Source organism: Mustela putorius, unplaced genomic scaffold, assembly GCF_011764305.1.
Source record: "Mustela putorius furo isolate JIRA1106 unplaced genomic scaffold, ASM1176430v1.1 tig00003972_pilon_pilon_pilon, whole genome shotgun sequence".
NCBI classification, from domain to species: Eukaryota; Metazoa; Chordata; class Mammalia; order Carnivora; family Mustelidae; genus Mustela; species Mustela putorius.
The window spans coordinates 7,180,849-7,194,855 of NW_025422115.1; the positions used below are offsets into that span (position 1 = coordinate 7,180,849).

General features: G+C 39.7%; 1 protein-coding gene and 1 long non-coding RNA gene across 4 annotated transcripts in view; one reads left to right on the plus strand and one right to left on the minus strand.

Annotated features, from left to right (window-relative positions):
• The first annotated feature begins 4 nt into the window (after positions 1–4).
• Positions 5–4,563, plus strand: LOC123389287. Of its 2 annotated transcripts, XR_006603861.1 has the most exons (3): positions 5–107; positions 3,732–3,824; positions 4,218–4,563. It is a non-coding gene; the product is annotated as an uncharacterized LOC123389287 (long non-coding RNA). The 2 variants fall into 2 exon arrangements; XR_006603860.1 differs by lacking the exon at positions 3,732–3,824.
• The window catches only part of TARS3 (threonyl-tRNA synthetase 3), a 59,905-nt gene continuing 48,353 nt past the window's right edge, over positions 2,456–14,007 (minus strand). Inside the window, exons 15-18 of one of the 2 annotated variants that reach the window (XM_004759847.3) lie at positions 8,277–8,381; positions 4,876–4,948; positions 4,003–4,117; positions 2,456–2,674 (exon numbers count right to left, since the gene is read on the minus strand). In XM_004759847.3, the coding sequence (XP_004759904.1) occupies positions 2,526–2,674; positions 4,003–4,117; positions 4,876–4,948; positions 8,277–8,381 (442 nt within the window). In that variant the 3' untranslated portion in view covers positions 2,456–2,525. The remainder of the gene's footprint in view (positions 2,675–4,002; positions 4,118–4,875; positions 4,949–8,276; positions 8,382–14,007) is intronic. The other variant, XR_001180710.2, reaches the window with a different exon arrangement.

The window sequence follows — 14,007 nt, forward strand, 5'->3', positions numbered from 1 at the left end:
GGGCGTAAGCAGGCGCGGCCCCGGGAGCCCAGGGCGCAGGCGCATAACCAGGGCCGCGCGGGGTCTGCGGATCCGCGGCGGTCGCGGTCTCCGCTGCTGGGATGGAGGTGAGGGGCCGCGATGCTGTGAGGTTGTTTGAGTTCCCCACGGACGAGGCGCTCCCTTCTCCTTCCGTGGCTCGCGACTGGGGGAGGTCACCCGGGACCGAAACTCTGCATTGAGGTGGCTGCAGTCAGAGGCGCGCAGATTGGGAAGTTGGCCATCATGTATATAGAGAGGTTGAGAACTGCTCGGTACTCTGCGCAGGTGGGGATGATGTATTTGACTGCATATCGAGACGGTACTTGTTTGCATATGAAGAAATTGTGGCACAACCCCAGTAAGGGACATGACACCCCCCCGCCCCCAACCCCGCGCTGTGACAGGCAGCCCCAAAGGACGCCACCCTTTTCTGCGTTGCGGACCTGCTCAGTGCCCAGCTAGCCTTTTCTGTGGTCAGCTGTGGGTGTCACGACTAGCCAACTCTTTAAAGACGGCTTCCAGAAATTTCCTTCGAGCCCGGGAGAGGACAGTAAATATACCTGGCAAGTATTCAGGTCCAGAGGTACTGGGACGAGAACCCTGGGATATGAAAGGAGGGTCCAAAGCACGGGCCCCTCCTTGGAGAAGGCCAGCCTTGGGGAGGGGAGCTGCAGCCCCAGGCCTCTGGCTCCCTGTGTGGTCAAATGGCCGATTGCGCCTATTTTCGTCAGAGCCTACTTTGTCCTGTGATGCTGATTTGCCTTCCTCCTTCCCACCCACCTGCCACAAGATTCTTTTGGGGAATCTGACTCCTCACTCCTTCACTAGCAGTTTTGATGAATGAAGAGAATATACTGAATGGTGTCTGGCACACAGTAAGCCCTCAATAAGTATTACCTTAAAAATTATATCACACAGTTTGCACCTCTTCGTACCATACAGGTCTGATACATAATACAGTTTTGTTTACTAACTGTTTAGGATGCTAAATAAAAAAGGTGTTGAGAAGAGAGAGCATGTCTTAGATTCATTTTGAATTCCACAGCGTCTAGCCAGATAAAGTGCCCAATAAATACTTATTGATTGGTAGCTAAATTCTCTATAGGCATAAAGCTATTTGAATTTTGGAACGGAGTGAAGGAAACTCCATTTAAGATGGAACCGGAGGCCAGAGGGGGAGCTCTAGTGCCCTATCATTCCTAATGGACTACAGAATTGTACTACAAGACAGGCACCTTGCATCCCCAGCCGGAGGACCAAAGATTTTCTCTTTGCGGGGGTGACAGCCCAGCCAATGAAAAGCCACTACACTTCAACTCCCAGTTTACGCTGGTGGACTTTTTGTTTATAACAGCCCTTCCCAACTCCCCCCTGCCCCCTTCACTCTGTGAAAGAGCAGCCTTCTCTCCTTTGTTTTCCAGACTTGTCTATGGTTTTGGGATAGCTTACATGTCTCAAAATAAAATTATCTGCCTTTCCCAAATGAACCCATTTTTGCTGGTAAAATAATGGACAGTTTTATTTTTAAGGTTAACCGTGTAAATCAGTAGAATATCATCTCATGAAAAAAGTAATCTAACTCTAGGGGAGCAGCTTACTGTGGTATAAGCTTATAGCTGAAGTACTGGAAACACTGTGTGCTGCCTTTTATTTAAGAATTTATTTTTTCTACAGATGAACAATTGTCAATTAGAAGCATTAAAACCCAACTCTTAACCTATACTCCAAACGACAGTAGATTCCACAACACTGAATTTGAGGTTCTGAGTCCTTTGTCAGTAATCCAATATTTAGTACTAGCTGCTGCTTTTGTGGCTGTTGGTTAATTAAAACAAATTAAGTGACGATTCCAGTTTTGGAGAGAAAGTTTTCATGTGAACTTTAGTAAAACAACTGTAAAAATACCTGAGATGTATTGTCCTAGAAAATAAGATTTTCCCTTATATTTAAAAAGGCTTTGCAGGTTTTAATTTGAAGACTACTTTTTGAAAACTACAATGTCAGTAATGACCTAATCTTCATATCCTAGTATTACCCTCTTTCAATAAATAACATTTCCCACTTAAGGCTCTCAAGGCATTTGGGAAATTAAGAATTTCCCAAGCTTGTCCTCGTATTGTCCTCAGACACATTAATGAACTAAACTTTTATATCAGCTACTCATTCATTGTCTCCTTTCTCACCGTGCCCATCAGTGAGTCAAAAGTTCTTAGAAGGGACGCCTTGGTGGCTCAGTTGGTTAGGCTGCTGCTTTTGACTCGGGTCATGATCCCAGGATCCTGGGATCGAGTCCCACATCAGGCTCCTTGCTCAGTTGGGAGCCTGCTTCTCTCTCTGCCTCTGCCTGCTTGTGTTCTCTCTCTCTCTCTCTCTGACAAATAAATAAGTAAAAAAAAAAAAAAAAATCTTAAAAAAAAGTTCTTAGAAGTAGTACTACCAGTAAAGAAAAATGCATTTTTAGGGGTCAAAACAAGGTTATACAGAAGCAAGTACAGAAAAGAACTTCAGAAGTCTTCCTCAGCATTTAGTGTACGTGATTTCTTGAGATTCTTCAACTTATCAATGGCAGAAGCTACAGAAACCTCTCCATGAATTTTGTTGTCTCTTGTTCGAACATTTACAGCATTATTTGTCTTTTCCTTTTCTCCAACCACTGTGGAAAAGAAAGGGTAATAAACATATTTTAAATAAGTGATTTATTAAATATCAAGTCAACAGTCATATGACACGTTTTACTGAGTTCTTCTTCAGTATTAATCCCTAATTATCAATCTAATGCCATGAAATCATCCTGTGATAGTATGTTTCTTGAGAGAAGGAATGACTTCTAACCTCCTCTCCTTTTGTCCACGTGCATGAACACATATTGTGGTCTTGGGGGTACAAAATGGAGCAGGGAGGTCTCACAGAGCCCCTGACTCTATGGGTAGGCACCAGACCCAGGCCCACCAGACAACCAAAATTTTCTGGAATGTACGTAGAAAGTTTGGTGCCCCTTACTGTGGGATGATGCAGGCTTGTCTCTTGCCATGTGGAAGGAAGAAACTGGTGACCAGCTAAGGGGAATATAGTGGATAATCAAGAGAAGCATAAAGAACCATAAAGAAAGTAGGAGCTAGAAATGAGGAAAACAGTCCTGATAAAGGTTAAGTAACTTCCTCCAGTTACTCTTCTAATGGTCTGGCTATTTAATTCTACCATCTGTGTCATGAGGTATCTCATTACCCTTCCAGTAAATTCTGTCTTTGTTTAAGTCGGTGTGAAAGTTCTGTCACCAGAAGGAGCCTGATTGAAACATCCCAGTATCTACTACACAGTCAAACACTTTCAATGTGTATTTACTTTACCTTTTACAGAATCACTCAGCTTACTGGAGATAACAATATCATGCCTGGAGGCAGCCAGGATCAGCTTCTCTTGATTTCCAAATCATTTTAAAGTCAAAATTTTAGATGCGGCATCCAAGTACTCACATGTCTTAAAAACACTTTTTCACTTTCTTTTCTTTCAATCACCTTAAATTTGGCATCTTTCCCACTGATTAATCCCAAAGATTTGTAATAAATCAGAAAAGCAAGGGAGGATATTTGAGGCCTGTCACATGACTGAATATTACATAAAGAGTGTAATTCTACAGATGAAATCATTTTCACATTTTTTTTCTTTGTTGAGTTGAGATGTTAACTACTGCTAGTGATATCATCCCACAGGACTCGTGTGAGGTTTTACAACTCTTCTTCCAGAAAACCACAAAGAGTACTTAAGAACAACTAGGAACACCGTGGGCTGTTCTTTGTGGACAGGTAATAAATTGTCATAATCACATAGTTGTACCATATTCATGTAGTTATACCATTCCCATGGTTATACTATACTCACGTAGTTTATACTATGTTCAGAGAGTTAAACCATTTTGTTTTTTTGGAGTTAAAGTGGAAAAAAAAAAACCCAAGCATATGAGAAAATATAAACTTATGTTACCCAAAATAAAATTATACTGAGCCAGTTGTGCATTTCGTATTTTCTTATTTAGCGTACAGCTATGATCTAAGTCAACGTCGGCCATGAACCCTTCTTCAAAAAATGCCCTGGATACCTACAAGAAAATAAAACACTTCCATTATGACGATATTTATGGTAGCCAGCCTCTGAGATGACCCACAGGGTATTCACATCTTGTGTCGTCTCTGCCACAGGGTACCAGGTGGCTCTATGCAACCACAGAGAAGGGCAGGAGTGATGAAGCATCACGCCCGAGATGAAGCCGAAAGACTACAGCTTCCACCTCTTCAACATCACTCCCTCTGGGGAAACCAGCTGCCGCATTGGGAGGATACTCAGGGAACCTCTGGAGAAACCCCCCAGGGTGCAGAACTGAGGCTTCCAACACTGACGATGCAAGTGAGCCCCCCAAGGAGGCAGCCCGGGCTGGCAGTGCAAACCGAGGCCCTGAAGGGGCCCTGAGCCAACAGCACTCAGTCTCGCTGCTCCCAGATTCTGACTCGCAGAAACTGGGTCATAATAAATGTTTGCTGTCTCAGGCTGCTGAGTTTTGGAGTTCTCTGTTACACAGCAACAGACAAGTGCTCTTCCTTAAGAGAGTCCTGTGGAAAAGAATAACTTAAATAGGAGAGGTTTTAAGAGCCCAATTTCTCAAAAACATTAAGAAATAAAGTAGTTCTGACCCAGCTGCAGAGATGTGACTCAGATGTTACTCTCAATTATTGAAAATGCAGGTTGCTAATGTAATGTATTAGTTATGCAATATTTTAAGGCACAAATAACATTCCAAGTCAATAACCTCCACAGACGACATGCTGAGATGAAGATGTACTTTCCTATCTCTGATTTTACCTGCAGTGCGTATTTTTCACAAGTTGGCCCCACAGGGATGACCATTACCTGACGAGGAGACAGCCAGAAAGGCCTGAAAAATATATAAGATCGTATTTTCAAAATCTAATGATGCTCAAGTATTATGTGATTTTAAAAAGTAACCAAATTTTTTTTAAAAGTAAGACTTCATAAGAGAGCAGACTCAGCAGCATGGTATGGAAGTAAACCAAACCACATCGAGAGCTAAAAAGAAACAGGGGACACAAAAGGGGAAGCTGGGAATTATGGGAGGAAAGGGAAGGCGGAACAGGTTAGCCACTGGGAGGAAGGGCTAAACATCATGTATCACACCACCGGGCAATTATACCCCTGGGCACTTATCCCAGAGAAATGAAAACACATTCACACAGACACCTTCCCACTAATGTCACAGAGGCTTTATTTATAATGGCCCCAAACTGGAAACACTCCAAATGTCCTTCAATGGACGAATGGTCAAACTGGTGCATCCACACCATGGAACACTATCGGCAGTGAAAAGGGACCAACCACTGAAACGTGAAACGAGTTGGTTGGAGCTCAAGGGAATGCCACCAAGTGATTAAAGCCAGTCACACACAGTTGCACACTGTGTGATTCCATTTATGTCACCTTCTTGAAATGACAAAATTGTGGAGCTGGAGAACAGATGAGTGGCTGTCGGGGAATGCTGATGGGGGTGGGATAGGAGCTGCGTGACAATAAAAGGATAGCACGAGGAGTCCTCGTAAGCAACAGAACTGTCCTAGGTCTTAGCTGATGGTGGGTACGCAGTTATAGAACTCTGTAGAACTCAACACACACACAAGTGCCTGTGAGCTCATCAGACCTCAATAAGGTTGATGGATTGTATCAAAGTCAATTTCCCCATCATGATATTCATAGAGTTTCATAAGATGCTGCCACTGAGGACAACTGACGGAAGGGTATGCTGGACCTTTCTTGATGATTTCTTACCACTATATGTGAATTTACACTGATCTCAAAATGAAATAAAAAAACATAAAAAGATGGGAATTTGGGTATAAGCAGTGTTTAATGCGGGAAATATTTCTTCATCAGGACTTCGTTTGAAGTTGAAAAGAAATGCAGTGGGAACTACTATATGATGGCACCTTATGAATATTTATATATTTATTCTTAAATTACAAAAGCAAAATAACGCAAATGATTAAAGTAGTAATAGGAATACAGTGGCGAAAACATGGGAATACAATGGATAATGTGAAAAGTAAACATTTCCTTCTGAGCTCTGGCCTCACTCCATCTCCAGGGGAGCCACATTTTAACAACTGCTATTTTGAGCCCTTTGGGAGGCGTCGTCCACATCTCTGGCAGGTGTCTGAACTCTTGACGGATGACTTGCACAGCCTGTGCCCCGAGTCTGCGCAATGAAGGACTGAGTGCACAGCACCATCTCCTTCTCCCCTCCATCTCCTGATCCCACTAGTTCTTTTTAGCCTTTGAGAACATTCACTGCCATGATTCTAGGGCAAGACCCCACCATCTCTTACCTACATTAAAGTAATTTAAAACAGAATCAACCATAAAGAAATGTTGATGTGTTAACTCATACTTAGGTAGCATGTGTGTTCATATCTGTACTTTTGGCTTACCTGTAACTTTAACAGCTTGGACACTCCATGATACCTAAGCAGGTTTCTCGAAGGTCACAAATAAAACTTCAGGGATGCACACATACTCCAGCTACTCAGGACCTCTTAAAGACTCCCTGCTTGGGGAGTTTCCCACCTTTGCAGTACCCGCTTAGACATTTGCCTTCCCAGCTGCCCTAGACAGGTTCGAGTCCAGGCACGTGATCTGGCATGTACAAGGCCGGTGCTTGGATTTGGGACAGAATAGTCCCTGGGGGGAGGGACTACATGGAGTCAGTTCTGGTGGGGGTGGTGCAGAGACATGGAGCTCTGGGAGGGACCTGTGGCAGCGATGCGAGCAGGACATCCGGTGCCCAGAGCCAACGATGGGAGCTACAGGGACCATGCCCAGCAACAGCAGCACAGAACTCAATCAGAACTGAACCGCATGAGCAGATCTCAGTCAATTTCTTCAAAATGAGATGAGAGATGAAGATACCACGTGGGGTTGCTGGGTTGCAGCATTTCTACCTGCCATCGGATGCTGCTACCACAAGATGGATCACCTGCCATCTGGTGCCTTGACTGCCAGCAAGGCGAGCTGCCTCAGGGGCATCGTAATACTAGCAAATCTCAACGTCAGCTCGGTGCCTTACTTCTTTTGTTAAAAAAAATTACTTCCAGGGCCGGAAGCATTATTGTGTTTCTGTCAGTCAAGACTCAAGTAAGTATTTGACAGAAGCATGGGAGGAAAGGGGAGCTAAGCAAATTCCAGAGTTGGTCCCTTCTCCAGCAAGGACAAGTCACTGGCACTTGCATGATGAGAAGGAACCAGAAAGCTGATGGTTCCCCGGGGTTATGGTTCCATAGAAGGGGTCAGTATTGATCACTACTGATGGCAGATTGAGGCCTTGGAAGAGGCACAGCCAGGTGGAACTTGGGGGGGGGGGTGTTATGTTATTGATCCCGAATCCGCAAGTGGCCACTTTGTTCGTGAACCATGGAGCAGTCACTAGGGGAAGAATGGAGCTGATGGTAACCCTAGAATGGGTCCTCCTTTATTTGAATCTTTAAAAACAACCCACAGTAAGGGTTTGGTGTGGGTGACACCACCTTCAAGGGCATTCTGAGCAATGATCCACATTCTTCTCCCCCAAATCTACTTGTCATTTACTTTCCAATCTAATTACTTCTAGGTCAAAGCAGTCACCAGAGCCCAGGAATGGGTCTGGCCATTTTGCCTTCCAAGGAAAGAGGACTGTGAGATGCACTCAAATTTCTGCCCTTGGGGGTGTTTCCCTGCCACACTTCTTTCCTAAGTGGTACTGTAGCTGTCCTCATTGGGTTTGTGCCAAAGTATCATTCAGAGCCATTTCTGAACCAGGTTTAGGTGCTTTTCTCCCCATGTTGAATGGGGACCCCCAGAAGGTGAACAACACGGGCTGAAGGAGGGATGGCCATTCAGCAGGAGGTAGAAAGGTACTCCTAGGGTCACCAGACGCAACTAGATCTTTAAAGGGCTTGAAATAGGTGAAAAGATAACTCTTCAATTCTACCACATGCCCTGAAAGGTAAATGATACAGTCTTAGGCTACACTGCTTTTGTCTTCTTTGTTTTGGTTTCCTGACCTGGTAGATTCAACAAGAATTGACCACTTGCTGTTTGGATACTTGCTAATTACAACGCAGGAGCCACCAATTTTTTTTTTTTTTTTGCAGTAATCCTATCTTGTTAGATATGATATTTCAAGATGATAGACAGTTTTTCTTTTCTGTATTACTTACCATTTCCCTGCATAGTTTTCTGACAGGATGGCTATCATTCTCTCCACTGACCCCAAAACGGCTCGATGAATGATCACGGGGTTCCTCTTGTCATCTCCATCCTTACTAAAAAATGAAAATTAAACATTTATGTATTCTCTTAAGATTCAGTAATAACTTTATCTTCTTGCCTTCTATTTAAAAGTTATTCTTCTGAACTAGGAAAAACAATTGATTCCTCATAAATCATCTTTAAGCATATAATGTGTCATGAATTAAAGATAATAATACGAACCAAACAAAAATGAAGTATATTATGTAGGAAAAGGCAAGGTAATATTAGAGCACTATTTCTACTATAAGTCTACTGATTATCTTTTATTCTAAACTACTGGCTACTCAGTTTAGTAATACTGACAGACAATCTTACAAATCATAATTTTTTCAAAATTAACTTTATTTTGAACAATGGCTTACTTCAACAGTAATATGTTGAACAATTGTCAAGAACTGAATAAAGAATATTGATTTGTTTCTAAATTCTCATTTTCTTGGGGCACCTGGGTGGTGTAGTCAGTTGAAGGATGGACTCTTAGTTTCCGCTCAGCCGATGATCTCAGGATCCGGGATGGAGCCCCAGGTCGGGCTCTGTGCTCAACAGGGAGCCTGCTTGAGATTCTCTCTCTCCCTGTCCCTTTCCTCCACCCCAACCCCATGCTCTCTCTGTCTCTAAAATGAATAAATCTTTAAAAAACAGATTTTGTTCTTATTTTCTCATAAACACTAGAGATGAATCATGGGATGAATCATTTTGTGAGTTATAAAGTCAGAAAATGAAATTTGAAAAAAATTTGCACTGCTATAATTAGTTAAGTTGAATGTCAATTTACATGTTCAATGATTGCTTATATTTCTTTTTTTAAAAAAGATTTTATTTATTTATTTGAGCGGCAGAGATCACAAGTAGACAGAGAGGCAGGTAGAGAGAGAGGAGGAAGCAGGCTCCCTGCTGAGCAGAGAGCCCGATGCCGGACTCGATCCCAGGACCCTGAGATCATGACCTGAGCCAAAGGCAGAGGCTTTAACCCACTGAGCCAGCCAGGTGCCCCAATTGCTTATATTTCTTTTACTTCAGTTGCCTACTTTGTCCCTTGTCCATTGTCTAGTGGGAGTGGGGGGTGAAGATTTTTAAACATATATGTGCAAAAGTGTCTATATATAGTATTATATATATATAGTAAACATATATATACAGTATATATATACAGTATTTATATACAGTAAACAAATATCTAAAGATACATTAAGGAAATTAACTTCTTTTCTAATGTGGGAATTTGAAAATACTTCTTCCAAGCACATTTATTTACTTGTCCTTTGCCTGTTTTTATACTATCTTTTCTATCATGAGTTTTTAATTTGGGGCAAGTCAAAGCTGTCTTTCTTTCTCTCTTTTTTATTTTTTTTAGATATTTATTTATTTGTTTGTTTGTTTGAGAGAGAGAGAGACAGCAAGAGAGAATATGAGTGGAGGGGAGGGACAAAGGGAGTGGGAGAAGCAGATTTTCCACCGAACAGGGAGCCCTGAGATCATGATCTGAGCTGAAGGCAGATGCTTAACTCACTGAGCCATCCAGATACCCAAAGTTGTCTTTTCCTTTATGAACTTTAACAGTAACATTATGTAAAGAAAGAAACTTCTCCAACATAACAGAAATATTCAGTACATTTTCTTCTCCTACTTTGATGGATTTTTAAAAAATTCCAGTGTAGTTAACATACGGTGTTATATTAGTTTCAGGTGTACAATACAGTGATTCAGTAATTCCATATATTAACCAGTGCTCATCATGACAAGTGACTCTTAATCCCCTTTATCCCCTTAATCCCCTACCCACTACCCCTCTGGTAACCATCTATTCTCCAATAATCGAGAGTCTGTTTTTTGTTTATCTCTTTTTCTTCCTTTGTTCATTTTTGTTTCCATGTATGAATGATATCATATGGTATTTGTCTTTCTCTGACTGGCTTATTTGCTTGGCATTATACGCTCTGGCTCTACCCATGTTGTTGCAAATGGCAAGATCTCATTCTTTTTCATGGCTGAGTAAAAATGGATGCATTCCTGGAAACATATAAACTTCCAAAACTGAATCAGGAAGAAATCGATAACCTGAATAGACCAATATCTAGTAATGAGATTGAAGCAGTGATCAAAAACCTCCCAAAAAACAAAAGCCAAGGACCTGATGGATTCCCTGGGGAATTCTACCAAACATTTGAAGAAGAAATAATACCTATTCTCCTGAAGCTGTTTCAAAAAATAGAAACAGAAAGCAAGCTTCCAGAAAGCTTCTTTTTATGAAGACATTATTACCCTGAACCCCAAACCAGGTAAAGACCCCATCAGAATAGAAGGAGAGATAAAAAGTTTCACAAACAAGAATGGAAGGAGTTCATGACCACTAAACCAGCCCTACAAAAAATAGTAAAGGGGATTCTTTGAGAGACCAAAAGTGATAGTATAAACGTGGGAAACATGAAAGCAGTAAAATGAGTATTTCTGTAAAACAAACAAAAAAAAAATCAAAGAATTCAGAAAATAAGGTTATGTCTAAAACAGGTGCCTAAAACATGGGGAGGAGAGGAGAAAAGAATGGGTTCAAACTTAAACGACCATCAACTTAATATAGACTGCTATATGCAGAGGAGGTTATATGCAAACCTAATAGTAATCATATATCAAAACCAGTAAATAAACATGTAAAGAATAAAGACAAAGTAATCCAAATATATCACTAAACAAAATCAGCAAAACATGAAAGACAGAAAGGATCAGTGAAAATCTCCAGAAACAACCACAAAACAAATAATAAAATGGCAATAAATACATATCTATCAATAATTACTTTGAATGTAGATGGACGATATGCTCCAATCAAAAGACACAGGGTGTTCATAATGGATTAAAAAAAAATAACCATCAAACACTGCCTACAAGAGTCTCAGTTTAGACCTAAAAACATCTGCAGATTGAAAGTGAGAGGATGAAGAAACATTTATCATGCAAATAGATGTTAAAAGAAAGCCAGTGTAACAATACTTACACTGGACAAACTAAACTTTAAAACAAGACTGTAACAAGAGGCAAAGGACACTGTATAATCATAAAGGGGACAATCCAACAAGAAGATATACCAACTGTAAATAGTTATGCACCCAATATAGGAGCATCCAAATATGTAAAATAATTAGCAACAAAAATAAAGGAACTCATTGATAATAACACAATAATATTATGGAACTTTAACATCCCACTCACATCAATGGATGGATCATCTAAACAGAACAAGAAACAATGGCTTTGAGTGACACACAGAAGCAAATGAACTTAACAGATATATTCAGAACATTATGTCCTAAGACAGCAGAATACATATTATTTTCAAGTGCACATGTAACATTCTCCAGAATAGATCAAATATTAGGTCACAAAATAGACCTCAACAAATTTAAAAAGATCAAAATCATACCATGCACTTTCTGACCACAATGCTGTGAAAACAGAACTCAGCCACAAGAAAAAGTCTGGAAAGACCATAAATACATGCAAGTTGAATAACATGGTACTAAAAAAATGAATGGGCCAACAAGAAAATAAAAGAAGAAATTGAAAAATACATTGAAACAAATGAAAATGAAAACATAAGTGTCCAAAATCTTTGGGATGCAGTGAAGTGGTCATAAGAGGGGAGTTTATAGCAATACAGGACTACATTAAGAAGCAAGAAAAATCTCAAATGAATAACCTAACCCTACACTTAATAGAGCTGGAAAAAAGAACAACAAATGAAACCTAACACCAGCAGAAGGAAATAATAAAGATTAGAGCAGAAATAAATGATATAGAAACTAAAACAATAGAACAGATCAATGAAACTAAGAACTGATTTTTAAAAAAATTAATAAAATTAATAAACCTCTGGTTATAAGAAAAGAAAGAGAAAGAAAAAAAAAAAAAAGAAAAGAGAAAGGACCTAAATAAATAAAATCACAAGTGAGAGAGGAGAAATATCAACCAATACCACAGAAATATAACTAATTATAAGAGAACATTATGAAAAACTATATGCCAACAAATTGGACAACCTAGAAGAAATGAATACATTTCTAGAAACATGTGAATCACCAAAACTAAAACAGGAAGAAATAGAAAACTTGAACAAACTGATAACCAGCAAAGAAATGGAATCAGTCATGAAAAACTCCGAACAAACAAAAGTCCAGTACTAGACTGGTAAATTCCACCAAGCATTTAAAGAAGAGTTAACACCTATTCTTCTCAAACTATTCCTCAAAAAAATAAAAGGAAGGAAAAATTCCAAATTCACTCCATGAAGCCAGCATAACTCTGATAACAAAATCAGATAAAGATACCACCAAAAAAAAAAAAAAAGAGAGAGAGAGAGAACTATAGGTTAATATCTCTGGTGAACATAGACGCAAAAATCCTCAATAACATATTCGCAAACTGAATCCAACAATGTGTTAAAAAATAATTGTTCACCACAATCAAGTGAGATTTATTCCTGAGTTGCAAGGGTGGTTCAATATTCACAAATCAATCAACATGATATATCACATTAATGAAAGGAATATGAACCATGTGATTATTTCAATAGATGCAGAAAAAGCACTTTACAAAGTAAAATACCCATTCATGATAAAAAAAAAAAACCCTGTCAATAAAGTAGATTTAGAGAAACATCATAAAGGCTATATTTGAAAAATCCATGGCTAATATCATCCTTAATGGGAAAAAACTGAGAGCTTTTCCTCCACAGTCGGGAACAAGACAGGGATGTCCACTCTCATCACTTTTATTCAACATAGTACTGCAAGTCCTAGCTTCAGCAATCAGATGACAAAAAGAAATATAAGGCGTTCAAATTAGCAAGGAAGAAGTAAAACTTTCACAGTTTACAGATGACATGATAGTCTGTGTAGAAAACCCCAAAGAATCCACCAAAAAACTGCTAAAACTGATACATGAATTGAGCAAATCCGTGTGATATAAAATCAATGTACAGAAATCTGTTGCATTTCTATACACTAATAATAAAACAAGAGAAAATTAAGGAATCAATCCCATTTTCAACTATACCAAAAACAATAAGATACCCAAGAATGAACCTGCCCACAGAGATGAAAGACCTGTACTCTGAAAACTATAAAACACTGATGGAAGAAGTTGAAGGTGACACAAAGAAATGGAAAGACATTCCATGCTCATGGATTGGAAGAACAAATATTGTTAAAATGTCCATACTACCCAAAGCAATCTGCACATGTAATGCAACCCCTACCAAAATACCAACAGCATTCTTCAGAGGTAGAACAAACAATCCTAAATTTGTATGGAATCCAAATAGCCAAAGCAATCTTGAAAAAGAAAAAAAGGTAGAGGCACCACAATTCTGGACTTCAAGTTATATTACAAAGCTGTAGTAATCAAAACAGTATGATATTGGAACAAAAACAGATAGATCAAAAGAAAAGAACTGAAAACCCTGAAACGAATCTACAATTACATGGTCAATTAATGTTCAACAAAGCAGGAAATAACATCCAATGGGGAAAAGATAGTCTCTTCAACAACCAGTGTTGGGAAAACTGGACAGCTATATGCAAAAAACAAAAACTGGACTACTTCCTTACACCAAATAAATTCAAAATGGATTAAAGACCTAAA